Source organism: Ischnura elegans, chromosome 5 (genome assembly GCF_921293095.1).
Source record: "Ischnura elegans chromosome 5, ioIscEleg1.1, whole genome shotgun sequence".
NCBI classification, from domain to species: Eukaryota; Metazoa; Arthropoda; class Insecta; order Odonata; family Coenagrionidae; genus Ischnura; species Ischnura elegans.
This window is the reverse complement of record NC_060250.1, coordinates 52,169,448-52,195,569: the sequence shown is the minus strand read 5'-3', so window position 1 is coordinate 52,195,569 and position 26,122 is coordinate 52,169,448. Positions and strand designations below refer to the sequence as shown.

The 26,122-nt window shown below is 37.9% G+C and overlaps 1 protein-coding gene across 2 annotated transcripts in view; it reads right to left on the bottom strand.

The window, feature by feature from the left end:
• LOC124158879 (sodium-dependent dopamine transporter) overlaps window positions 1–26,122 on the bottom strand; it is a 186,261-nt gene that overhangs the window by 11,495 nt on the left and 148,644 nt on the right. For both annotated transcript variants that reach the window (XM_046534280.1, XM_046534279.1), the window contains 5 exons: window positions 10,070–10,208; window positions 8,457–8,591; window positions 6,274–6,377; window positions 3,747–3,984; window positions 1,740–1,868 (listed from right to left, as the gene is read on the bottom strand). In XM_046534280.1, the coding sequence (XP_046390236.1) occupies window positions 1,740–1,868; window positions 3,747–3,984; window positions 6,274–6,377; window positions 8,457–8,591; window positions 10,070–10,208 (745 nt within the window). The remainder of the gene's footprint in view (window positions 1–1,739; window positions 1,869–3,746; window positions 3,985–6,273; window positions 6,378–8,456; window positions 8,592–10,069; window positions 10,209–26,122) is intronic.

The window sequence follows — 26,122 nt, the reverse complement described above, 5'->3', positions numbered from 1 at the left end:
TTAAAATATGCTTTATAAAAAAAAGATGTATAATTATAATATTGATGACATATTGTGCTAGTAATATTATTATAGGAAATAAAATTGGCAAAATTTGAAATTTTAAAAAACCTGTGCAGAATCACCTCAGATTGTATGCTGAATCCATGGAGTGGAACCAATCATAAAGTAGGGATCTACTGTATGTATTTAACTAATGAATAATCGAAAAGTCGGACTTCTCTTTGCTTTTAAATTCACTCAATGAACCATGTTAAAAAATTATAAGCAACCACAGAGCTGCTTCATCGTTGAAGACTACACATCAATCAACAGAAGTTTACAACATGGAGATTGAGTACTCCCAGAGGTGAAGATCAGGAATAAAAGAGATGATTCCTTCATGCATATTTGGAGCAGGGCCCGTTTAAGTGGTAAGCAAAGTATGGCGCTGCATAGGCCTCCAGCAAAAAGGGGCACCTAAGCCCTCAGTCCAATATGTATGTAATTTGTTTTGAAGTTCTAAAAATATCACATTCGATACATAAGAGGAAGCACATTGTTCACGCTGATGTTTAAGTCTCCACCCTCATTCCTAAACTATTACTTTGTATTTATTTTAAAATGTATCCAAAGAGAACAGGGATGCCGACTTACAAAAAATATTGGGGGGCCGAAACCAGGGATCTTGCCCTGGGAAATTTTTTAAGTAGTGAGTTTTAAGTTTTTATAAGCATTTTAGAAGAGTCATATGATCAACATTAGAACCCTGATAACTCGAGTCTCGATATCTGGACACTCCGGGGTAAATCGACAAGCATGACACATTTTTTCTTCACACCTATGCTAATGAATTTTCGAGGGGGCTCGGGCCCCCTCAGGCCCCATGGAGTCAGCGCCACTGAAAGAGAATCCCTACTACCTCTCAGATTATTATTGAAGAGGTGGGCGAGTGTTGTTCACTTACACTAGGAAATGTCTAGAACCGGCTCTGATTTGGAGGGCCGATGAAGAAAATATGTACTTGCCATACCCAATTAACGAGGTTTAGTCATTCGAGCATTATGCTGATGATCATGGATCATGGGGTGCAGATTCAAATCTGGACAATGCAAACAGAGATCCTCCTGGTGTGAACTGCCCAAGCTAAACAATCAAGAACCACCAACCTCAATGCTTGACATGGCTAAGGCTCAGTCCACGGTGAACTTTATCCTCACTGATTCCAACCAACTCTGGGATGAATTACTGATCAAGGGGGAGTACATATATTGAAAGGCTAAACTTCCAAATTCACATTCCAAATATAGGAAAAATATTGTAATACGTTTAGCAGAAAAAGTAGTTTTACTTCAGAAAAGCATCAGCAGGAAGCTTAAGTTAACAGTAGTTGTCAAATGATTCTTGTACATATATGGCACTGCGGAACACCTTTAGGAAAGCATGCCATCATTCTGTAACTAGTACAGATACTCATTACTCTCATTCATAATCTATGAGAGACATTGCCACCGTAACAATGACACAGATTCATTAAATGTATCTAGTTTCTAGTATTCAAGGTATTCCAGTATTTGCGGATAGTAATCACACATCTCTAGTATCTACATAAAAAACTAATGCGACTTATGACAGTACATAATAAAAATTTTTATCACAATGAGATAAATGTGAAGGAAATGCATAAATATGCCATAAGAACAGCACGGTAAAATGGTTTGAGTACCCATGAGGGAATGTAGAGATGAATGGATATTTACCTGTGAGCATGAAGCCAGTCCAACAACAAAATATAATGAAAAGAGACCTGCAACAAATATTTCTCTGTTCCTTCCGATGGCAGGAAACTCGTCACTTAGAGCAGTAATGATTGCCTCAGAACCACCGAACTGGAATGTAAAAATTTATTTTTTTATTTTTGAGCCTTTCGAAAGGTGATAAGCATGGCATATTGAAACTTTTGCATTCATAAATACACACAGAAAAATTGTCCACTCTCAGGGATTTAAAGAAGATTAGAAGCACTTCATTCTGGAGTCAGACATAGAAATGGCTGAAGAATAATTGATGTAATGGTACTAACTGGCTGAAGCAGCTTATGAGGGAAAATAGAATGAGTAAATCTATGATAAAAGGAAATAAAAATGAAAATAGGTAATGCAGATAGGGTTCAACAGAATCAGGAACCATCTGATATCATAGGAAATTTTGCTTGGAAACAAACTTGGGGCCTCTTATTTTATTGGTTAGTGAAACTATGGCTACTTTTATCAAATCTTACTTCTCGCTCCTGTCGAGAAGGTGTAACTGTCAGAAAATGGAGCATCAATCATTTCCATTCAGCACATCTCACATGATTTGCCATACTTCATGGATATAGGCTTCAAGGATAGGTTAAAATAAAATAACTTTGTTTTATTCCACACTTTATTTTAAATATCACGACCTGGGTTTCAACATCTAGTGTTATCATCAGTATGTCATATATCATATCATAGATGTTGAAACCCGGGTCGTGCTATTTAAAATAAAGCGTGGAATAAAACGAAGTTATTTTATTTTATTCTATAATGAAGCAATTCCACAAAATAATGCCTGAGACCGTATCTTATATTCAAGGATAGGCATAATAATGATTTGTTCCAAGAGTGCTTGAGTCAATTAGCCCCCCATTTAAACTTTGTCCCTAATATAGACAGTTATAAAATAAGCATCATTCTGAATATAAAATATAATAAAATTAATTAAATAACTTTTGCCATTATTTTTCTGCAATTCAACATGCCATAGGTAGGTACCCAAAAGCAATTTTTGATCAATCAAGGTGAGGGCATGAGGGTTGAATATCTATGATAGAAAAGATAATTATGTATATCTTTTGCCAATTCCCTATCTGGGAATTTTCACTATTAAAATTAATGATTTATGCTACATTTCTTCAAAACATATGGTCCACAGCACCCACAGCATGCCGATGGCTCCAATCCTTGTTGGCAATGTGGTCATTTACTCAGACTTAAATTGTCCCACTCATAGTGATGTGTATCAAGCCACACCATCCTCAAGTAAATCAATAAAGTATATTGTATACGTACTTCAAATAAACTAAGATCCAATTTAATTAATTAAATTTTTCCTAGCAAACCAGCTATGCCACAGCTTTTCCAGGTCTCCTTCTAGATGTCAAGAAGACATTTTATTTTATGGATAAGAGGCTTTGATTTATGGCAACATTGGCAGTTGTAAATCTAAATTTATGCAGAGCAGTTTGTCTCCAACAAAGGGGCAAAACATATCTGAATTCATAATTTTTTCTCAAGTCCAACTTTTAATTTTCTACCGTGATTTTTTAAATTTACATTCTTTTAGTACAATGATATATTATATTGACTGAAAATAAGGCATGGCTTCAAACAAGTTTAGCTTGATGAATTACCGTATATGTCTGAATATAGTCCCCCCTTTTTTTCAAAAATTCCCTAGGTAAAAGTAAAGGGGGGGACTATATTCAAACGCATTTTTTTAACTTTTCCCAAAACTGAAGTCTCAAAATTAGGGGGGGACTATATTCAGAGGGGGACTATATTCGAAGAAATATGGTAGCAAAAGATAATGAGAGTACATATGTATGTACATTGATACAGCTGATGGGGAAATCAAAATTAAGCAAGAAACATTGATGCTAAAGTCTACTTGAGAAACTTAACAAATTTATTCCATTAATCACAAGGAGTTTCATGCAAAGTACCTAATACTTAATAACTTACCGAGCTGTCAAGGCCTAATGTGAGCAACATCATGAAAAAGATGAGTGCCCAGAAGACAGATCCAGGCATTGTGGCAATTGCCTCTGGATAAACAACGAAGACAAGGCCAGGGCCCTCTGTTGCAACCTCCTCTATCGGCTTCCCTGATGCGTGTGCCATGTAGCCCAGGACCGAGAAGATGACAAACCCAGCCACAAAACTCGTGCACGAGTTAATTACAGAAGTGACGAGGGCATCCCTGTCAAACAATAAAGAGGCTAATCATATTGCACAAAAGTATATTAGGTGGAAATTTGAGAAAGTTCTTTGTTCCTGAATCAGTAATGGCATCACTCCAAACAAAAATTTTGATAACTTGAAAATTGACCATTCACTAAGTTTACCAACCGAGCTGAGACTGGTATGAACTTAGACAGAACTGAAAAGGAAAAAAGAGCCTACTTGAGGTTTTATGTTTACCAAAATGAATTTAACACCCTATCCATACAACAACCTATCAATTATGTCATCCTTCCATTTGCCTCATGCCTACGTGTTTACGCATTGCTTTATGTCTCTTTATCAAGTCCAGTCAATCCAGTTTCTCAATATGGAATAAGAGATTAATGATGATCATAGCATAGATGCTTCATCATTGATGATAAAGCGTCTGCGATGCATCATATGACCATGGCAAGGCACTGTTAATAGCAAACTAGTGAATTGACATTGAAGGGAAAATCAGCAGAGATTATTTACCATTGATAGGGAATTTACTTGGTCAATTTCTATTGTGAATAGCTTAAATAGAAGGTTCACTATGTGTTCTTCGTTGGAGCATGAAAGCTCCTGGCAAAGTCAGGGGTGGTCGGAAAGTTATTTCTGCTAACCAGTTCAATAAAAATTATTAGTTTTGTGAAGTTGTGAATTGTCAAAGCTACCTTTGAACATTAATGCTTCATTTAAGAACAAAACTGAGTGTCATGGACTATTCTGCCCAAGAAACAGTGCCTCTGTGGAAGAAGGTTGTCATTGGATGACAAAGAAGATTTGCTATGAGCAAATGAGCAGGACCAGACACATAGATGCATTCAATACTCAGGCCTGCTCAACCAGCTTTCAAACTGTGGTAGTCAGCCTGCTTCATTCACCACTGTGGACTGAGTCCGTCAGAGTGATCTCGGCATCAATTGGTGAATGTAGTGATGGTCAGATTAAAATCATGTATTATTTTCTACTTTTAATGACATGGAAAGTATCTCAAACATCTAGTATGAAGATTTAAAAAATCAAGTTTCCAAACTTTTTACAGTAAAACCTCTATGTAGTGAACCTCTTTACATCATAAACCTCCATACATCATACCACCCCTACGGTCCCGTCATATTTACATGTAAATTTATAGGCAAACCTCTTTGTAGTGAACCTCTTTATATCATAAAACCTCCATTTATCATACCAAGGAGATAACTAGAGACCATTAATGCAGTAGCCATTACGTACATGGAATGACATTTTCAGCAATAAATGTTTCACTTTTTTTTCTTATATACCTTATTATGCTGTAATTTTCACATTAATCATTAGTTATGGCCATTTTGCTCAATATGAGAGCATACCTAACAGTGAATAAGAAAAAAGTTATCCAACTATCCTAATCATTTTAGTTGACTGTTGAATTAAGAGAGATCACATCGTTTTCTCTCGAATCATGGTAAAAATCATGTGATAGCGCTTGCTTTCTGTAATTATTAAATAATAAATATATGTTCACTGATGCATGCATGTTTGTTTAAACACATAAATATAATGGTTTAAAAGACAGTAGTGCCTTTCATTTCCAAAGGATGGTGCCTATCACTGAAACCATTCTATAGTGTACCTCCATGCATCAAATTGCCCAAATTTTGGTCCCCTCCTTTACGATGTAAAGAGGTTTTACTGTATGAATAAATATTCAAAGGCTCATTTGATTTCATTAGGAATCAGCACCCTTAAGTTATTGAAGTAATTTTTTGTACCCACACAATACATAGTCGTACATTACTTGTATAGGTAGATTAGAAAAGCATTTACGGGCCGAGTGTACTGCATACATAATAGTACATTGATTATTTGATGACTATACTAATATATCAAAGGAAAATATGCATCTGCTGTCAGGCGCGCAGCTAGGAATTAAGGCTAGAGGGGGGTTAGGTGCAACTAATACGGGGGGTATGGAATATGGGAGGTGGGGGTGCCCTCCCCCTGAAAATTATTAAGACAAATGTTTCAAAATGGTGAGTTTTACTGCTTTCTGAGGGATATTTTATTAATCCTTACTACTATTCTTCAAGTAATATTTATCCAATTAAGTAAAGTGGATTAAATTTTAAAAATTTTTTAAGTTCTGGGGGGTTTTATCCCTCAAAACCCCCCTCACTGAGCCACTGTCTCATGTATGTATTATAGAAACGATCTAAAAGAGAACCCCCTAAATGATAGGGCATGAATCATCAATAGAATATCAGCATAGAATTAAAAGTTAGGTTACACTATTACTTACTTGTATACATTGTTGTGAAATTTATTATAGGATGCAAATGCTAAAAGCACACCAAACCCAGGCCCAAGAGAAAAGAACACCTGAGTAGCAGCATCCACCCATACCTTCAAAAAAACCATACATTCTTGTTAGAATAAATTTACGCTTCTCTTAAAAAAGAAGAGTACATAAATTACCTGTGGTGCTCACAGAAAAAAAAGTCTTTCAAAAAAATAAGATGCAAGCTCCAATGTCGACCCTCCCTCAAGCTTCGAGGGATAATCAAGGATAAGTGATTAATTTTGCTTCTGATTTTGAACACTGACCCCTGACTGAAATTCCTGTGTACGCCACTGGTGATAATAAACGTCATTAAAAAAATTAATTTTATAAACAATATGATGATAGTCATGCCTGACCAAAGAGAGGATAAATGGAGCAAGTTGTGCCATAAAGATAAGTGTGGGGGTGGGTAAAAAAATTTATGGGGCGGCTTTTTAAAAGGCATACTGCACACTGGTGTGAAGTTGGAGCGAAGGTGTTGCTTTTATGGGGAATGCTGATTGGGCAACCCAGACCTAAGACCTAATTCGTGAGATGAAAAACCTTTGCAACGAAAAGTGTAGTTATCCTGCAGCATGCAACACTGCATTACAATTTTGCGATCGCAACTCACGATGATGACGAACTAATCTTGCGATGCGTGCGACGCAGCTAGAGCTGAAAAAACTTCGCTGCCCGAGGAAAGGAACAAACGCGCAAAACGCTGAACAGTTCCAGACTTCACAACGGTTTTATTGATACTTCGTTCAGACCAGGGGTCTTCAACAGGGATGCCGACTTACAAAACATATTGGGGGGCCCAAACCGGGGAACTTGCCCCGAGAAATTTTAGAAGTACGTAGTGAGTTTTAAGTTTTTTAAGCATTTTAGAAGAGTTATATGATCAACAATAGAACCCTGATAACTCGAATCTCGATATCTGGACACTCCGGGGAAAATCGACAAGCCTGACGAATTTTTTCCTCACACCCATAACGAATTTTTGAGGAGGCTCGGGTCCCCTCAGGCCCCATGGAGTCGGCGCCCCTGGTCTTCAACCTTTCTTAATGCAAGTACAAAAAATTGATTTGACATCGTCCCGAGGGCAACAATGCTCCACGTCACTTTACCACCACATCAATGTAATAAATAAAAAATGCATACACTTCAAAGTGCAATAATCTGTATTGGTTAAAAAGTTTGATCAATCAATCCGATTTTTGGAATTGTTTATTTTTGACGAGTGTGTCGATATTTTGGTCGTAATACAATCTTTTCTTTAGCCTCTAGGGGCCGCAAAAAATTACCCGACGGTCCACGGGTTGAAGGCCATTAGTTTAGGCCCCTTGCAAACACACCGATTTTGGACGGCCAGCAAAATATCGGCCGATATTTTACCGGCGAAGCGATTTTTGCACACACGCCGGATTTTTACCGGTCAAACGATAAGTTGCTATGTTTTTCAGCCGGCGCGCCGGTGATCCACTGTGACAATGGCCGGTAGCAAACCGGCATTTTGCCGGTTCCGGCGCGTGATCGGTGTGTGTGCAAGCTCCCATGCCCTTCCATTGTTCACTATTGGAATGTGGATGGCCGATATTTTACCGGCCGTCCAAAATCGGTGTGTGTGCAAGGGGCTTTAGATTGTGCCCAAAAAGTGAGTTCCTCTACGTCACACCGCGTTGCGTTGGCCAACCTCAAAGGCGCCAAATTTGAAATTTCGGGACGCGATTCAATTTTTTTAATGTTCGTATTTTAATCTGATTGAGCTCTGATTTTTAAAGTTCGTAAATCGAAGGTTCGCAAGTAGAGTACTAACTTTATGAAATGAAAATATACAACCTTGGTAACTTTTTCACAGGAAAATTTATTGGTACGACGCGTTTCGTACTTGATAATAACGCCTCGGTACTGAAGTCTTGATAATATGCTAAGTATTCATACTCAATTCAATACTCAGTATTGAAGTACTTGATAATGACGCCTCAGCGTCGAAACGCGTCGTACCAATAAATTTTCCTGTGGAAAAGTTACCAAGGTTGTATATTTTCATTTCAACATGGATTTTCACAAAGTTAAAGCCGAATCAATTGAATTCTACTAACTGTATATTCGAATCAAGATGAAAAAGGTAATATAGAGAAGCCCCTCAGATACCTTACCTCCGCCTTGGTTATGGCTGAAAAGTTTGGCGAGAGGTAGTAGCGGATGCCTTCAAATGCTCCAGGCAACGTAATACCACGGATGAGAAGAATGAGCAGCACGACGTAAGGGAAGATAGCCGTGAACCAAACCACCTATAGAAAAAAAAGTGGGAAAAGAATCAATATTAATAATTAAGGTGCATTATATTTGATTTTTAAGAGCATGAACATAAGGTTTAATAATACTTTTTACAAGTTTTTGCTTTCCCTGGCTTTTCAAAAAAAGCAAACTTTTCTCTGAATTAAAAAATCACCTCACATGGAGTAATGAGGAAGATGTATAGTGTAAAAATAGCTAGAGTGGGCAAGGATAATTGAAGAATTTGCTCCATTACCTGTTGTAGTCACTTGTGGGAAAACTACTGCGCAATGTGCACATTCAGCTGCACTGAGAGAACATCCCTTATTTATATGTAAATTTTAGATGCATAACAGCCTTTATTTATTCCAGATAATATGCGAGAGAGTTGTACCAATTTTTTTATGATTATATCAGGCTTGACTCAATGCATGATTAGACCCTAGTTGAACCAGAAATTTTCATTCGGATGTAGACTATGAGTAGTTTATCCTGATCATGTATAACATTTAATGACTTTTAACAGACTTTTAGACCAACATCCTATTTTCATGGCTTTGTCGGACGTTAAGTGCTCGTAAAAGATAAATCCTGAATTGCAAGATCATCTTTCACGTACGAATCCAGTGATCATTCGACCTATACTTTTCAATGACAGGGAACATATGCAATTTCTCACGTGATAATTTTATGTACTACACGGTATTTAAGGGGTCCCTGATGCACATGCGTTTGGTCACTTGCGCAGATTGGCTGCTGCTGTATTTCACGTATTAGTAAATTCAACGGCAACAAATACCGCCCCTGAAAATGATGACGTCTGATAGTCATAGTCGTTCTCCTATAGTTTAACCGGTTAACGCCTAGCGGTACCAAATGGTACCAGCTGGTAGTGCAGTTCTAAACGTAACTTTTTTGTCATTTATCGTAATTTATGAGGGTTTTTGAGAGTTTAAAATTAATAAGCATATTTTCAATAACTTTTTCCCCAAATTTTGCTATTTTAAAGCTATAATTAACGTATTTAAAGCCGTTAGAAATTTGAGAATTATCAACTAGCCAAAAATAACGGAATGTTTAGAGCAAGCATTTCGATTTTCTTCACTTACGCCTTATGTACTGTTAAAACAAAAGTTTTATTGCTTAATTATGATGGTTATAACATTTTTTATCATATAAAGTATGGTTATTTGATTTGACCTTAATATTTGCGATGGCGATGTTGGTACCATATCGTACCGCGAGGCGTAAAAGACTAAATTTTGCACCTAATAACTCAGAATTTCATTGACATTTAAATACATGATTACCGCAAAAATCGCAGAAACTTTTTAATTCAGGCATTAGAGGGTTAAATTGACATTGCTGCCATCGCTGACCTTATACGTGAACAATTATAATGTCATTCGGGCTTAATATGTGTTTCTGAATCGCAGAAAACATCAGAAGATAAGAAGAAAGTGATAATATTAGAACTAAATTCACCATTTACCTTGCCCGATGTTGAGATACCCTTCCACAAGCTGAAATAGCATATGACGTATACAGCAAGGAGGCAGAGGGCGAGGTCCCACTTAATTTTTCCAAGGTCGTCAATACCCGTGCTGCGGTTCATCTCCAAGATATATCGGCTAAAGGATCATAGAAAGAGAAAGGCCAGGATGAATTATGATAAAAAGTAATTTCAAAGACAAAAACAACACCGCTAACATCGGTTATTGGCACTTGTAGATTAAGCCCGATTAAGAATTTCCTCCACACCTTGTCGTATAAAAAACTTCTCAGTGACTGAGCGTCAGAGGTCTGTGAGGTCTGGTAGGCACAGTTATTCATAATATATCATCAATGGCTTTTGGATATTCATGAATATTTTTTTAAACATTTTCTGGTAAGCTGGTATAATAGAAACTTACACCGGCGGGCCATCTTAAATTTGCCCATATTTTTAGTTTTTTTTCAGAAACAGGTTTCTCACTATCTCCTCCATAATCCACCACTCGTCAGAGGAGTATACAGATTTAAATTTCAAGCGAGGCATGGGTTCCCTTTCTTATAATTTCTTAAGGCCGTTTTACACGGGTCACGGAATTGCGCAGGTTAGAACTGCATTAATTTCTAAAATGACGTGGAATTGCGCGAATTCATGAACGAAATTAGAACGGGCTATTTTGCCATCTCACGTCCACGCATTCTCGCAATTGTTTTAGCAATTCACCGCTTTACACGACGCAATTTTGACTGCTCCTTCGTACACACTGCAGATTGTGCAAGTACGTGCCCCGTGTAAAACGGCCTTTAAGGAGACAACAACCATCAGCAACTCTGAACATTGCTTTGGATTCAATACCGGGCTCTCACCCTCGTATAACTGTGGCAACGAAAGGCGATCCACGCTTGCCAGTGCACTTCAGGAATATTTGTTTAATTTAGTAAGGTGATTCCGATCCTTCGAGTTTGTATCCCTCTACTCCTCACATGTACAATGATGAATCATGAGTACCAATAACTTAGATGAACACAAATGAAAAGACGACTTCGTTTAATAGGGTAGTTTCCTTCATCAAAGAAAACGAAATGCATTGATTGCGATTTCTTACCCACAATTAGTGTATTCATAATATAAAAATTATTTGGTTTTGGAAATACCGGTTTAGACGAATGGCAATGATCAATTTTATCCTCATTTGAAAAAGGCCAGATTGGCGCCCATGCAATGCCACTCCACGTGACGTCACAGGGACCGAGTTTCTATACGAGTAGATAGGAGTTATACGTCGTCTGAGATTTCCAATGCATGCATGAGGCACAGAGCTCAGGGGAACATGTCTTAATAATCACTTTTTAAAACTGGCTAAGGTCGGAAAGTTTCCTTCGTTTGATAGGGTAATAATAATTCTTATTTAAGCTAAGCGCTACCAGCTAGCAGGGTACTCAGCTACCTGCTAGCAGCCTGCGTCGTATCAGCGCTCAAGCCTCGCCCCAAAGTAATCTCACACGATAGCAGCGGGAACCAGAAATACGTCACACGGACTTTTTTCTCAGCATTCCTACTTAGCCGTCGCGTTTTCGCGCTCTTGAAAATTTTCACTTTTCGTTTAATCGCGAAAAGTAGATGTCGTCATTCGAAAATCTAAGACCGTGAAATTCGTACTCCAGGAGTAATAATCTTTTGATTTAGGCAATAAAAAAATAATAGAAAACCACCCTATTCCACTGATTTATTTTCTTGGTACGACATGTTTCGATCCATAGAGGTCATTTTCAAGTACTTGCTAGGTACTTAAAAGTTGCCTCTATGAATCGAAACATGTCGTACAAAGAAAATTTATCAGTGGAAGTCAACGAAGTCGTCTTTTTATTTGTGAATATTAACTTCCACATGGTTAAGCCTGATACCATTGACCTGTAGATGATGATTAAACCAAAATAGGGACAGAAAAATTAATGTAATGTTGGATAACTTACTTAAAGAGACGATACCATATAATATTTTGTGCATAATATAATTATTCATGCAAGAATTCTACCGGTTAAGGTTTTCACGGCGTATAATAAATATTTCTGGCAGTTTCCCCTCCCTTCATAGACTCCCCGCATAAATTCACATTTTAATTTTTTAACATTAAAATAATAGCAATTAGCTGGTGCGGATTAAGGTCGTTGTTTTGGAGAGGGTGGACGGTTCATCACTTTCTTCGACCCCTTATAATATAACTTTGCCCCCGTGCATCTAAATGGAAGTTTCAGATCAATCAAATCGTGGCGTTACAATAGCGGCCGTGCATTCTGATTGGATGAAGGGCGGTGCCATGATTGGTTTCAGCAACAGAAAAAGGAATGTACCAAGTGATGGGATTTCCATCCCTCGAGTCATCGCGGAAAATGATTGCGTGAAAAGGTCATTTTTCCGTCATAATTGGAAGGATCGATGAAGCTGTCCCTCGAAAGGGATGAAAAAAATTGATCGCGCGAGCCAGGTTTTAGTAATATTTCATATAATATGCGCTCCGCATTTAAGCTTTTCACACACGAATGGAATACATTTTCTTACGGTGGGCTCGAACCAAGGGAGTATCCCATCCCTTTTCCCATCGCTGAAACTACCCTTCAGCCAATCAGAACGCACGAAAAATAAAAGCGATTGTAACGCCGCGCTTGGCGTTTAATTGAACCACAGTTGTTCTTACGGCAAGTGACGGAAAAAGCGACGGAAAAGGGGAAAATGGGATTGACCAAGTGATTCAGAAAATGATACGTTGAGCGATCATTTCTTTGGTCCCTGAAAAACCTACCGCTGGAGCTATCACTCAGAGGGACTGAAAAACTTATCTGGTGATTATGGCTTCATATTCCTGGCTTTTCAATGCCTAAAATGAGCTCAATGCCTAATAAAATGCATGCGTAATATATCCAAGAACGAAACAAAGAAGTCCTAGGGAGACAGATCGCACCCTTTCGTGCGGTCAAATTTCGCCTTTTTGCGGCGAATTCTTTGTTTAAAACTTAACGTTACCATCATGAATTTTTAGGGTGTACACAGTTGGCACTTAGTCAACATATGTTGTTATCTCAAGCAGTGGCGCAGCGAGGGGGGGTTTTGGGGGATAAACCCCCCCCCCCCCCAGAGCTCAGAGAAATATTTAAATTTAATCCATTTTATTTAAGCGGATTGATATTACTAACGGAATAGTGTAAGTATTAATAAAATATCCCTCAGAAAGCCGTAAAACTCACCATTTTGAATCGATTATTTCAACATTCCGCAATTTATTGATCTCGCACCTATCCCTTATTCTGGTGGGTATTCCATACCCCCACACACCCCGGTATTAGTTGCACCTAAACCCCCCCAGTCTTAATTCCTAGCTGCGCCTCTGATCTCAATAATAAAAAGTTCACATCTGAGAAATTTTCAAATTTGAGCTTAAAGCAAATTTTGACCAGTGTGACGAAGGTATTGGTGCACTCCCCCATTCAAATTCTCCCGTCATCAAATGCCTCTTCCCGAAAATTTTCTGGCTCCAGCTTTGACTAATGCATCACTTGTGATTCCCTGTGGTCTGATAAAATTACGTGTATCCAGGAGTGAGGATGATTTAAATCTTATCAGGGGCAGCTTGTAACTTCAAGGGCATTCAGAGTGTTGAGTACTAACAAGAAAGTCTTCTGATGAAAAGAGAAGTTACTGAGCAATAGTTAGTACCAGCAGTTAGTAGAGCAATACCACACGATGGATTTGGCATCCGATGCAAAAATATAACGACCAAGAGTCACGTAACACAGCGTTTCCCAACCAGTGGGTCGGGATTTAAGTGGGTCGCGGCGTGGCTCTTGAAAATGTACCAGATCTAACTGATTCACCAGATAATTTTAATTTTATGTATGTGTCATTTTTATTATTTTTTTAACGTAAAAAATCTTGATTAAAGATTGACCAAATGTGTATAAATACCAATTAAGTGTACAATATGCATACATACTTATTTGTATGTGTGTGTGTAATCATGGGTGGGGTAGGGGTGGGTCGCGAAAATGGAAAAAATTAAAAGGTGGGTCGCTAGACATAAAGGGTTGGGAACCACTGACGTAATATATAAAAGAGAAGATGTCTGTTTGTCCGTCCGCTATGCGTTTCTATACGGCTAAATAGATTTCGATCAAAGTTACTACACACATGAATCTCATGCTCGCGAACCCCGTAGTGCTACTTTCGATTGCGTCCGACGCGTCCTCTGGATCGTTTTATCATTACCAAACCCCGCAAGTGCGCTCAGCGCCACCTTGCATCCATTCCCCACCCTCTTGCTTACACTACCACCTTCCGGTAACATCCCCATCCACTCTGCTATGTTTTTATATCTTTGTGCACGCTGTGTGCGAGGTGAAGGCCGATTAGGGAACTACCAGTTCCAATGCTGCCTTTTCTCGTAACTTCAACGTTCACAGGCAAATAGACTACGATAAAACTTGCTGTCCTTTTAACCGTGCATTTCGACAAATCGTGTTTCTTCTCACGTTCATTCATATTTTCCCATTGAGAGGCCAATATGACCATGGATTCCAAATATTAACCTTCCCTTCTCCGGGTACTATTATTCCCGAGCAACGCCGGGAGGCCGGCTACTACTCTATAAGCCCATTAGTTATAAGATGATGGCGCAATTTTCAAACGAGCTGTTTTTCCACGAATAAATACCGCTCGAGCGGAAGTGATTCGCTCTCTTGAGATAGCGCATACCTCCTTCTTGAACGGCCGTGATTCGTCTTTTTGTTGATGTAAAACGTGCGCTATCATCTCGAAATATTTAGACCATGAAGTGAACTTTTGTCAAAAATTTCCTGTTTCTCGTAAATAGAAAATCTTCACGCAATGAAACAGAAATAACATTTTTCACATCTGAGATACAGAAAATTTTTAACAGGCAATACTAGGGTGCATAATTTTACCAATTTTTTTAAAGGAGCGTATCGTAACACCCGGAAAAAATTGCGTACCCGGGTGGGTATCATAAATATGATTTTTTCCAAATCGGTTAGCATCTTCTGTCCGCCATTTTGCCTACAAATTTCGAAATGTTTAATGAAAAATGCAAGAAATGAAAATATTTTAAAATAACGAGCGAGCACTCATTTCTTGCAATAGAGAATAACTTTGGACTTTCATTGATATTTTTGATCAAACGTATTGGATACATTGCTTTTAATTATGGAGAAAATGACTTTTTATCGTGATCCCGAAAGCTGGTTTGTTGGGTAGGCAACCCGCGACACGCTGCCTCATTTTATTCTATGCATGTGATAAATGATACGAGGTAGAAATATTTTAGTCAAAAACGTGGAAATCATGTCTGAAAAATGTCAAGGGTAGTCACTAGTAAGAAAGTAGCACCTTTTTTTATGCCATCGCCGGCTCTAATATTAACTTTATAGCCGCTATGCCTTATGTACCCTGAAAATATCGAGTTGATAGCATTTCAAGTTCTATGCAAGCAATATGTCACCGGAAAAGACCTATTGAGCCATAGGTATGAGTGGTGCTGACCGTCCCGTGCATCCGAACATCATGCGAGCGAGAGATCTTAAAATTCAAGATAGTAACTCTTAGGTCGATTAGCTCTTTTCCTCAAGAAGATTGTGGGAATTCTTACGCGAAGAAAGACTGTTAGCTTTTAAATAGACAAAATAACAATTTGCTTTTATTGTGAGCTTGCCGAAATTTACATGGAATGGTATTTGAAGGAGTCCACCGACAGCTGAAGTCATTTGCGCCATGAGGGAAGGGTTTAGAGGGAAGGATGGAGAGAAACCCGGCGTCGGTATTAGCCTGCTCTAAAGGCCGTTTTACACGGGGCACGGAATTGCGCAGGTTAGAGCTGCATTAATTTCTAAAATGGCGCGGAATTGCGCGAATGCATGAACGAAATTAGAACAGGGGCTATTTTGCCGCCTCACATCCACGCATTCTCGCATGTGTTCTAGCAATTCTCCGCTTTACACGACGCAATTTTGATTGCGCCTTCGCACGTACGTCAGATTGCGCAATTCCGTGTCGGAGCAATATATTTGCTCCGACATCAGAAAAACATTTCTGTTTGGAATTATAAATTGAAATGCTTATGTTAAATGATTGGATACAACTCATAAATCTCAAGTAAATATTTTCTTCAGCTTCTTTTAAAATGGGCTTTGCCACTTGGGGCGTTAATCACATCGTCGCCGGGACCATTTGGCAGTTGGGTAGTCAGGAATTTCTTTGGGAGGAGATCCAAAATCAGGGTGGAAAAGTTTTGAAAAACAGGACACTAAGAGGGTTTGAAACTAATTTTAAAACTTTTCACGGTCGAAAAGACTTCGTTTGTCAAATAAATCTTTAGTAAAATCATGATTTTTCAATATTTTGTGTTTTTTATGTAGGAAAGTAAACTGTGTTTTTATATTTCGGGGGGTTCAGACCTCCCCCCTCGCTACGCCACTGCCATTGTCAGCCATTCTGCCCCTGATCAACATAATCAAGAAAAACGGACTGCATCCATCGCACACATGTACGATTAGGAGGTGTGCCGAACTGTGGCCTACTCTACATGTATTCGCACAAACGAGTAGGAGAAGAAATAGTCTTTAGGAACAGCATAATCTGAAGGAAAAATAAAATAAAAATATATTTTTTAAGCAAACAGATTTTTGCCAAAACTGTATAAAATGCACTAAAAATTAATAAAATAAGCTTTTAATCACGCTGAAATCAAAGGGTGGGTGATAATTTGGTTTACAAGAAATGAAAGTAGAAGAGCCTGTTAAGTGAGCAAAATTTCGCAAGAGAATATTGATAATTTGACTTAATCAGTTGCCACGCTTAATTCTCCGAGAGGTAAAATACTTCTTTTCAAGTTTTTAGTGCATTTTATACTAACTTTGGAAAAAGCGTGTTTTTTTAACATTTCTATATATTTTTTTTATTTTTACTTTTTAGCGATGAATCGTGTAATTGATTAAACCAGAGCCATTATAGAAATTCCCGCCAAAAAAATAACAAACGCCATCTTTTAAAAAAATTTAAAACTATTTTTCCACATGAAAATTTAGATCATTAATTAGAGAACAATGGAACAAAATTTCAAACGACTGATTGTAGAATATCGTGTTCTCATCAAGACCAAGCAAAAGTGCAAAATATTAAGCCGATCCGGTAATGGGAAGTGGGTTTAAAAATATATTTTAAGATATAATCGATGAAGCTGACAAACAGAATAAAAAAGTTACTAAAAAAAGCGGTGTAAAAACAGGTAAATCGGTAAGATATGGAAATTCTGAGGGAAACACAAACAAGGTAAAATGTAAAGGAGAAGTATCTCGAGTAGGACCAACAGATTAATAATAAGAGCAAGACATGGAGGACAGTGGAAATTTTTTAAACATATATTTTACTTAATTGGATTAATATTTCTCATTTAAGTGTACGAATTAATAAAATATCCGTAACATTTGATTGCGTGAAATTGATGTATAAAAGACCAATCGTTGTGGTCAATTGCTATCAATATGGAATAGGTAAGAAGTTATAAAATTGAAATATAAATAATGTATTCCATGAGTATGCCGATACTACTCCCTCATCTTGTGAATAAAATTCAATGAAAATAAGTTTTTCTATCACAATGAAGAACATGCAGACTAGTGCTTCCACCAGAATCAGCCAATCAGAACCTTCGAGTATCACGTGATCTCGGATTTTGCCATATCAATCTTGAGCGCATGCGCACTAGCCGAAAATCGCTCTCGCTTACGTTTACTTTGATCGCATAACTGAATTTGGCTTATTTACGTCACCCATTAGCGTTTTAGAATGGACGGGAAATAATGACGACACCAAACGAGTAATGTTGAGATGACTGGAATCCGTGTCATAAGCAATACACGTGGCACTCCGACGGCAAGAACTGCAAAGCAATAAATACTAAAATACCATGATGATCGTAATTTTTACCGTGCCAGAAAACAAACGAATTCTCAGAAGCCTGCGACGGCGGAAATGCCTATCGGAACATTAACTAAACAATTTGGAGTCGCTGACGATGATTTCTGAAATTATTTCAACGTTCGTAGATACTGATAACGAAAACAATAACAAACGGATGCTGAGTCACAAGGATTCCAACTGCGCTAAGGATTATCACCTCTGCCTCTCCTCCGGTGCGGTCGAGAACCTATATAAGCAGGATTCGTCCGCTAGACAGGACAGATGTGGGCAACGCTTTAGAAGTGGAGGAGAAGTTCGTGACCCCACAGAAAAAAGAGTTACTACAGGGAGTCCTTGGCAAAGGGAAAAACACGGTGAGTTTTTACCATTTTTTTTAACAGTTTATCAATTGAGGGCCTTAGTATCCAAGTGAAATTCATTTTGTGGATTCAATAGGTGTGCAAGTGCAATTTTTTTTGGAAGTAAGTGCAGATAATGGTTCGTTCAATTGTATTAGGCCCAACTATGTGGAAGTTTATACTCGAAAAAGAAAAGGAGACTTCGTTGATTTCAACTAATTTATTTTGTCCGTACGACATGTTTCGAACCATAGAGGTCATTATCAAGTACTTGATCTGGAAAAAGAAAAGGAGACTTCGTTGATTTCCACTAATTAATTTTGTCCGTACGACATGTACGACCATAGAGGTCATTATCAAGTACTTGATAATAACCTCTATGGTTCGAAACATGTCGTGGGGACAAAATAAATTAGTGGAAATCAACGAAGTCTCCTTTTCTTTTTCCAGATAATGGTTGGTAGGGTACACAATTTTGTCGTTTAACATGAGATAAATGTAAACTATAAGTATATGCTTATCAGTGATTCACTAGTATCCCTTTGCCACAACAATATCGTGTACCCCACGAACTATTATCTGTACCAATATCCAAATATAAAAAATTTCACTCATCTCTCTTCGCTTCTAGGGTCCTCAATTACTGTATTAGAGTAACTAAGGAGTAAATAATAAGTGTCTCATAACACCCGATTCCAGATAAGGCCCTTATAGTGTTTTATGAAATGGATTTGAATGTTATTCAGCGTTTGGGGATTACAGTGTTTGTTTTTGGCATGAAATGGCTCAGTCAGGTTAGGTAGCTGGAGAATTTTTAAAATAATAGTTTGTACTTTTTCACTCACACAGTCAGCGTCGATTTCGGTTGTAGCTGTTAATACTTCGCGGAATTATACAGATCTTTCACAGACACTAAAAAGAAAATTTTTAATGTTGGTGAAATGAATTTTATGAAAAATGCGTGAAATCATTTTCACTAAAATTAAAAAAAAAATAGTAAATTTTGCAAAGGTCAGAAAATGAGACTTATTTTTCAAATCGGGTTTGTTTTTTGGGAATAAGTGATCCAAGTGAAGTAAAGCCCATATTTGTAAATGTGAAAATTTTTTGGCTCCACTAATAAAAAAATTCAGTCGATGTATTCGGCAATTTATTTTAAGCATCATTAATTTATTTCTTGGTAAAACTGGCACTAAGTGGAAATATGCTTGACTTGTATAGGTGTACCGATTTCGTGGCTGTGTTTGAATGGATGTGATCAATTTCATCCGAGTGTTTTGTGAAATATTGATATCTCACTTATAAATTAACTTCTTTTTTTGGTGTTTCCGCGTATTTTTGTATCTTACACTCTGAGGAATCCTCCAGCACGCGTGGGGAAGTATTAAAAATACGCGGAAAACACAAAAAAAAGTGCAGAAGGTTTTCTCGGGGTTTCCACCGGATAATTTTCTCCGTGTCTCCCGACGCTTCGAAGAACGACTTGCTCTTCAATCCTCAAGGGATTTACTGAATTCTGAAAGTTCTTCGAAACGTCTGCAGACATGGAGTCAATTACCCGGTGGAAATCCCGAGAAACCTTTCTGCACTTGACACGCTAGGAAAGTCTAATATTTTAAACAAAAAAAATGTTTCGTTTAATCAATGTTTCATGAGAGCTTCAATCAATAATTAAATTTTCCTTTACTACAATGAATGTTTTTTTTTCATTTCTTTTACCATGGGTGTGAACTAAAGTTTCCTCAAAGCCATCATCCGGAAAGATTGGGAGGCCTTATGATGAAGCTGATCGATGTTGCTTTCGCACTGCTGCTGGCGCTCTTCCTTTGTCATCTCATGAGGGACGCGGACGCAATCGAACACAGGAACTACCACAGTGAGTTTAACTTTTTGGCAAAGTTAATTTCAAAGTTGACCTAAAATTAATTAACCTAGACAATCAACCTAAAAAACTTATTTTCTCCAATCTTGTAGATTTTTAGCAATGCCATAGATCAGAGATTGGAGACCTCGTTTTAAGTATATGATTTAATATCCTTCAACCCTTGGTGTTGATCGTAGAGTTATCAAAGCACTATAATGTTAATATGTTATTAATGAACTATATACTCTAAGGTGTCGATCCAGTGGGGGACGTGGGGACGCGTCCCCCCGATACTTGATTCGTAGGATATGTCTCCCAGAGAATTTAATGAGGTTATTATGAATAGGGTGGTTTCCTATTATTTTTTTATTGCCTATATCGGAAGATTATTACTCCTGGAGTACGTATTTCACGCTTTTAGATTTTTAAATGACAATATCTATTTTTCGCGATTAAATGAAAAGTGAAAATTTTCAAGCGCACGAAAACGCGACGGGTAAGGAAATCTCTCCGTGTGACGTATTTCTGGTTCCCCCTCCCGCCTTGTGAGGTGACCTTGATCGAGGCTCTGAGCGCTGATAGGACGCAGGATGCTAGAGGGTAGCTGAGTACCTTGCTGTCTGGTAGCGCTTGGCTTAAAAAAGGTTTATTAATACCTTATCAAACGAAGAAAACTTTCCGACCTTAGCCAGTTTTAATAGGTGATTATTAAGACATGTTTCCCTGAGCTCTGCGCCTCATGCATGCATTGGTAATCTCAGACGATGTATAACTCCTATCTTCTCCTATAGAAACTAGGTCCCTGTGACGTCACGTGGAGTGGCATCGCATGGGCGCCAATCTGGCCCTTTTCAAATGAGGATAAAAATGGACCATTGCCATTCGTCTAAACCGGTATTTCTAAAACGAAATAATTTGTATATTATGAATACAGTAATGGTGGGTAACAAATCGCAATCAATGCCTTTCGGTTTCTTTGATGAAGGAAACTACCCTATTAGCGTAAATGGGGTGAACAATTCTTTAAAATCACAATTTGTATGAATTATTTATTTTTTGAATTCCCGTGGGAGGGCCCCCATTCCACTAGGGGTAATCAATATATGACAATATTTATTTTTTAACAAAAATTATTTACAATTACCAATCCATAATAACGTATTAATCACAATATTATTAGTAGTTCAGTAACTTTAAGGTAAATTAAGAGGTGAGAGAAAATAATCATGTGATTTCAGAATCACTTAGCAGGTCAGTCAATCAACTGGTATATTTGAAAATGTCGGTATAATACTAACTGTCGGTATACTTGAAGATTGTATCAATAACAGTAGGTAATCAACCGTTTACTCTCACTCCTAAAATGTTTCACAATTTCTTCATGTTTCATTAAAATGTTTACATTGGCTAAACTTCATAAGAATTGATAACAAATTTAGCATAAAAATTATTTTAAATACAACTACTTTAATTCATATATTGACATATATTGTATAACATTGGTGATGCGTTATTTTCATCGTCGAAAACGGATTTTTACGATAAATGCACTGCATTCAGTTACTCGACAAGAAGCCTGACCTGAAGCTCTTCTTGTATACTATTTTATAACTTCCGTCGTTTTTTAACGTAAGGGCACATTAAGTTAGATGGATATCAGTGGCGCTGACTCCATGGGGCCTGAGGGGGCCCGAGCTCCCTCAAAAATTCGTTATGGGTGTGAGGAAAAAAATGTGTCAGGCTTGTCGATTTTCCCCGGAGTGCCCCGATATCGAGATTCGAGTTATCAGGGTTCTAATGTTGATCATATGACTCTTTTAATATGCTTAAAAACTTAAAACTCACTGCTTATAAAATTTCCAGGGGCAAGATCCCCGGTTTGGGCCCCCCCAATATTTTTTGTAAGTCGGCATCCCTGCGAATTACCCAAAGTAATCAAAATTAAATTTAAAATAGAATTTTAAAACTAATCGGATTGACATAGCGCCGGCATATGGACAAATATCGGTCCATGTTGCACATCCTGAGTGCCGTCCTTACAAATTTACAAACTGTAAAACACTAAAAGCTTTCCGTTCACTAGTCGCCTTCTTTGCTATCAAACTTTCAAACGGTTGGCGGTGGAAAAAATTGGCTGCACTAGCGCACAATTGCCGACGAATAAAACTGTTTAAGTTGCTCTTTCATTTGATATGAGGGAATGAGAAACCAAGATGTACAAGTGTTTTTTTCTCAACAGGGTTTGTTACAGAAATTGATTGAAGAAATACACAAAAACTTGGCGGCCTAGGGATACGACTAAGTGTCTGCTCTGTGCTGAGTGCTGACACCCTGATGAACATTGCAAATTAAAAGCTTTTTTTAACAAAAATATACTAATTATTTTTTGTGGTATAATACGCAATTTGAATTCAATTTATTCACAAACTTTTAAATTAGGGTTTCCAGTTAAATTTTTCAACGGCAAGAAAGGTCCATTAAATTTCGTCTGACACGATTAAACCGATTAAAATCTCTGCAATTAAGTATGAATTACGAAAAGGCATCATAGTACGTAACAGTTGACGCAATTTTCTATTCCATAATATTATTTAAAAAAGAACGTCACCATATCATCGATAACAGACACTTTATTTTTGTAAAATATTTTCTGTATTGATAATGCTGTTACAGCCGAAACCGGTCAAAAAAATGTAAAAATATATGTTGTGGGAGCAACAAAGTGTCTTTTATTGATAATATGGAGCCCTTCCATCACGCACAAGTTTCAAGTTTCCATTTAATAACGTCACCAGCTACTTAATCTGTAAATATTCCGAATAAAAAACTGCAAACAGGCGTTTATTTAAAATGATTGTCGTACGTGCACATGGATGCATGTATCTAAGTAGAAAACAACGCGCGTAAAAGGAAATTAACATATAATTCATCGATTAGCAATCAATTCTAAGTATTTGTGCGAAGTTTCAAGTTCCGGCCTCAATAGAAAAAAACATTTCGGAATCTTATCCAGCTCTTTCGATTACGACCAACAGTGAGACGCTCACGATGGTGATAAACCAACGGTATCTGTTCACTGTCAGCAACCAAGGGGTAAAAATGGGCTGGCATCACTTTTTGTAGATTATCACCCCACCGAAACAGATTATAGGCTGCGTATCAGGCCAAGAACCAAGGCAGTAGCGAGCGTGGGCGATTGGGGCCTCCTAGCGGATCATCCATTAATTACGTGAGGCGTTTAGGGGAGGTGAGGGGGTCGAGCAGATTCTCACCCAATCTCACGTGGGGAAAAGGGGGGGGGCTGGCAAGTATCACGCAATTCTTTTTTTTTGCCGCAAGAAACTGTGTAAAATGTGATTCTAGACTAAGATCTTAGTAATCCTAAATTCTAGTCTTAACTAATCTTAAATAAAAAGTAAAGGAATAAAAGTAGTATAAAGTAATATAAGGCCGCTTTCAGACGGAACGACTTTACGCGCCCATTTCAATCCGACACGGCGCTCCGCCCTCTACGGCGTGAAATACACACAATGCTAGTCCTCGCTAATGCATAATCCTCGAGGCCGCTTTCAGACTTATCGCCGGCTGCCGTTCACGTGAAATTCAGGCGGCTTTCAGACGAGACGACTCTGCGGCGCGCCGTGCCGGGAACGGAGAACAGCTAAAAGTCATCTCGCCTCAGTGACGTAGCCAGAAATTTCGTTCGGGGGGGGGTCCAAAACCAGGGGTGAAATTTTTTTAAAAACAAGGTACTTAAGTAGAGGGTTTAAAACTAATTTGAACACTTTTCATTATCGAAATAACTTCATTTGTTGAATAAACATATTGTAAATTCATAACTTTTCAATATTTTGTTATATTTTTGAAGCAAAAGAATTACTTTTTTACATTTCGGGAGGGAGGGTCCGGACCCCCCCCTGGCTTCGCCACTGTCTCGTCTGAAAGCGGCCTGATAAGTATAAGTAAACGAATTGTTTTTTAATAAAACCAACGCAATGACGCATAAGTTAACGCATGTACACAGAAAATACGCATTTTGAGAAATCTCACGTAAGATTAGAGGGAGGGGGTGGAGCCAAATCTCACGATATGTCACCAAGGGAGGAGGGGGGGTTCCAATAATCGCCAAAATCACCTCACGTAATTAATGGTTGCCCCCCTACAAGTAACGACAGTGAAATGAAGTGCTGCAGCGACCAATATTCCTAATCTATGGCAGTAGGGTAGCAAGGAATTTTGTTCGGGAGGGGGGGGTCCAAAACCAGGGGGAAAATTTTTGAAAAAAAGGGTAATGAGTAGAGGAACTTAAACTAATTTTAACGCTTTTCATAATCGAAAAAACTACATTTTTCAACGAAATCTAAATTGCAAATTCATTATTTTTCAATATTTTGTTTTCTTTAATGAGGGAAATAAATTGTTTTTATATTTCGGGAGGGAGGGGGGGTTACGGACCCTCCGGACCTCCTTCCTCGCTAGGTCACTGCTCTAAGGCCGGCAGAAGCTACTCATTCTACATATGCTATGCTTATCGGTTAACACTAGTCTAAAATAAGAACATATTAACACATAAAAAAAGAACATGCTTATTCCAAAAATATATACTAAATGTACTCACAAGTACAGAAATAAGCTTTCCATCTCACGAAGAATAAAGCAGGTTTATGCTTCACGCTGATTAGGTTTATGTTAAAGATTATTACTCCTAGAGTACGCATTTCACGCTTTTAGATTTTTAATGACGACATCTTTTTTTTAGTGATTAAATGAAAAGTGAAAATGTTCAAGCGCGCGAAAAAGCGACGGCTAAGTAGGCATGCTGGGAAAACGCCGTGTTACGTCATTCTGGTTCCCGCTGTCGGCGTGTGAGGTGACCTTGGGTCGAGGCTTTGAGCGCTGATACGATGCAGGCTGCTAGCAGGTAGCAGAGTACCCTGCTAGCAGGTAGCGCTTGGCTTAAATAAGGATTATTATTCCCCTATCAAACGAAGGAAACTTTCCGACCTTAGGCAGTTTTAATAGGTAGTTATTACGACATGTTTCCCTGAGCTCTGTGCCTCATGCATGCATTGGTAATCTCAAACGATGTAAAACTGCTATCTACTCGTAAAGAAACTAGGTTCCTGTGACGTCACGTGGAGTGGCATCGCATGGGCGCCAATCTTGCCGTTTTCAAATGCGGTTATAATTGACCAGTGTCATTCGTCTAAACTGGGATTTCTAAAATCAAATAATTTGTATATTATGAATACACTAATGGTGGGTAACGAATCGCAATCAATGTCTTTCGTTTTCTTTGATGAAGGAAACTACCCTATTCCTACTCACGTTTTCTACGCTCATTTCTATTGAAGCAAAAAAGCACTCAGATTTTATTCTCCTGATGATGAAAGGCTTATTTTTTTACCTTTTAGTTCTTTTAATTCTGCTTTCGGAAAAAGAGCGTTTTTTTAATCTTTTTTTATATTTTTACTTATGACTGATCGTGAAAGATAAAATATAGCTATCATTTGAAAAACAAGAGTTCGGAATGGACTAGAACTCGTTTGGCTTGGATTTGAAAATGGTTTGAACTCGTTTCCTCCGAAAACTTTCAGTGCCAAAATTTTTGGAAGAAACTAGTGTCATCAACTGAGAAATTTTGAATATATTTTTCCATATGAAAATATAGTTGATTAATTACATCTAAAAGAAGAAAATTCAAGTATCTGATTATTGAACATTGTTGTCTCATCGGAACCAAGCAAGCGTTCAAAATTTCAAGCTGATCCGACAATGGGAAGTTGGTTAAAAATCATTTACAAGATTCCAACAATGAAACAGACAAACAGGCGAAGTAAGTGAAGAAAAAGCGTGTAATAAAAT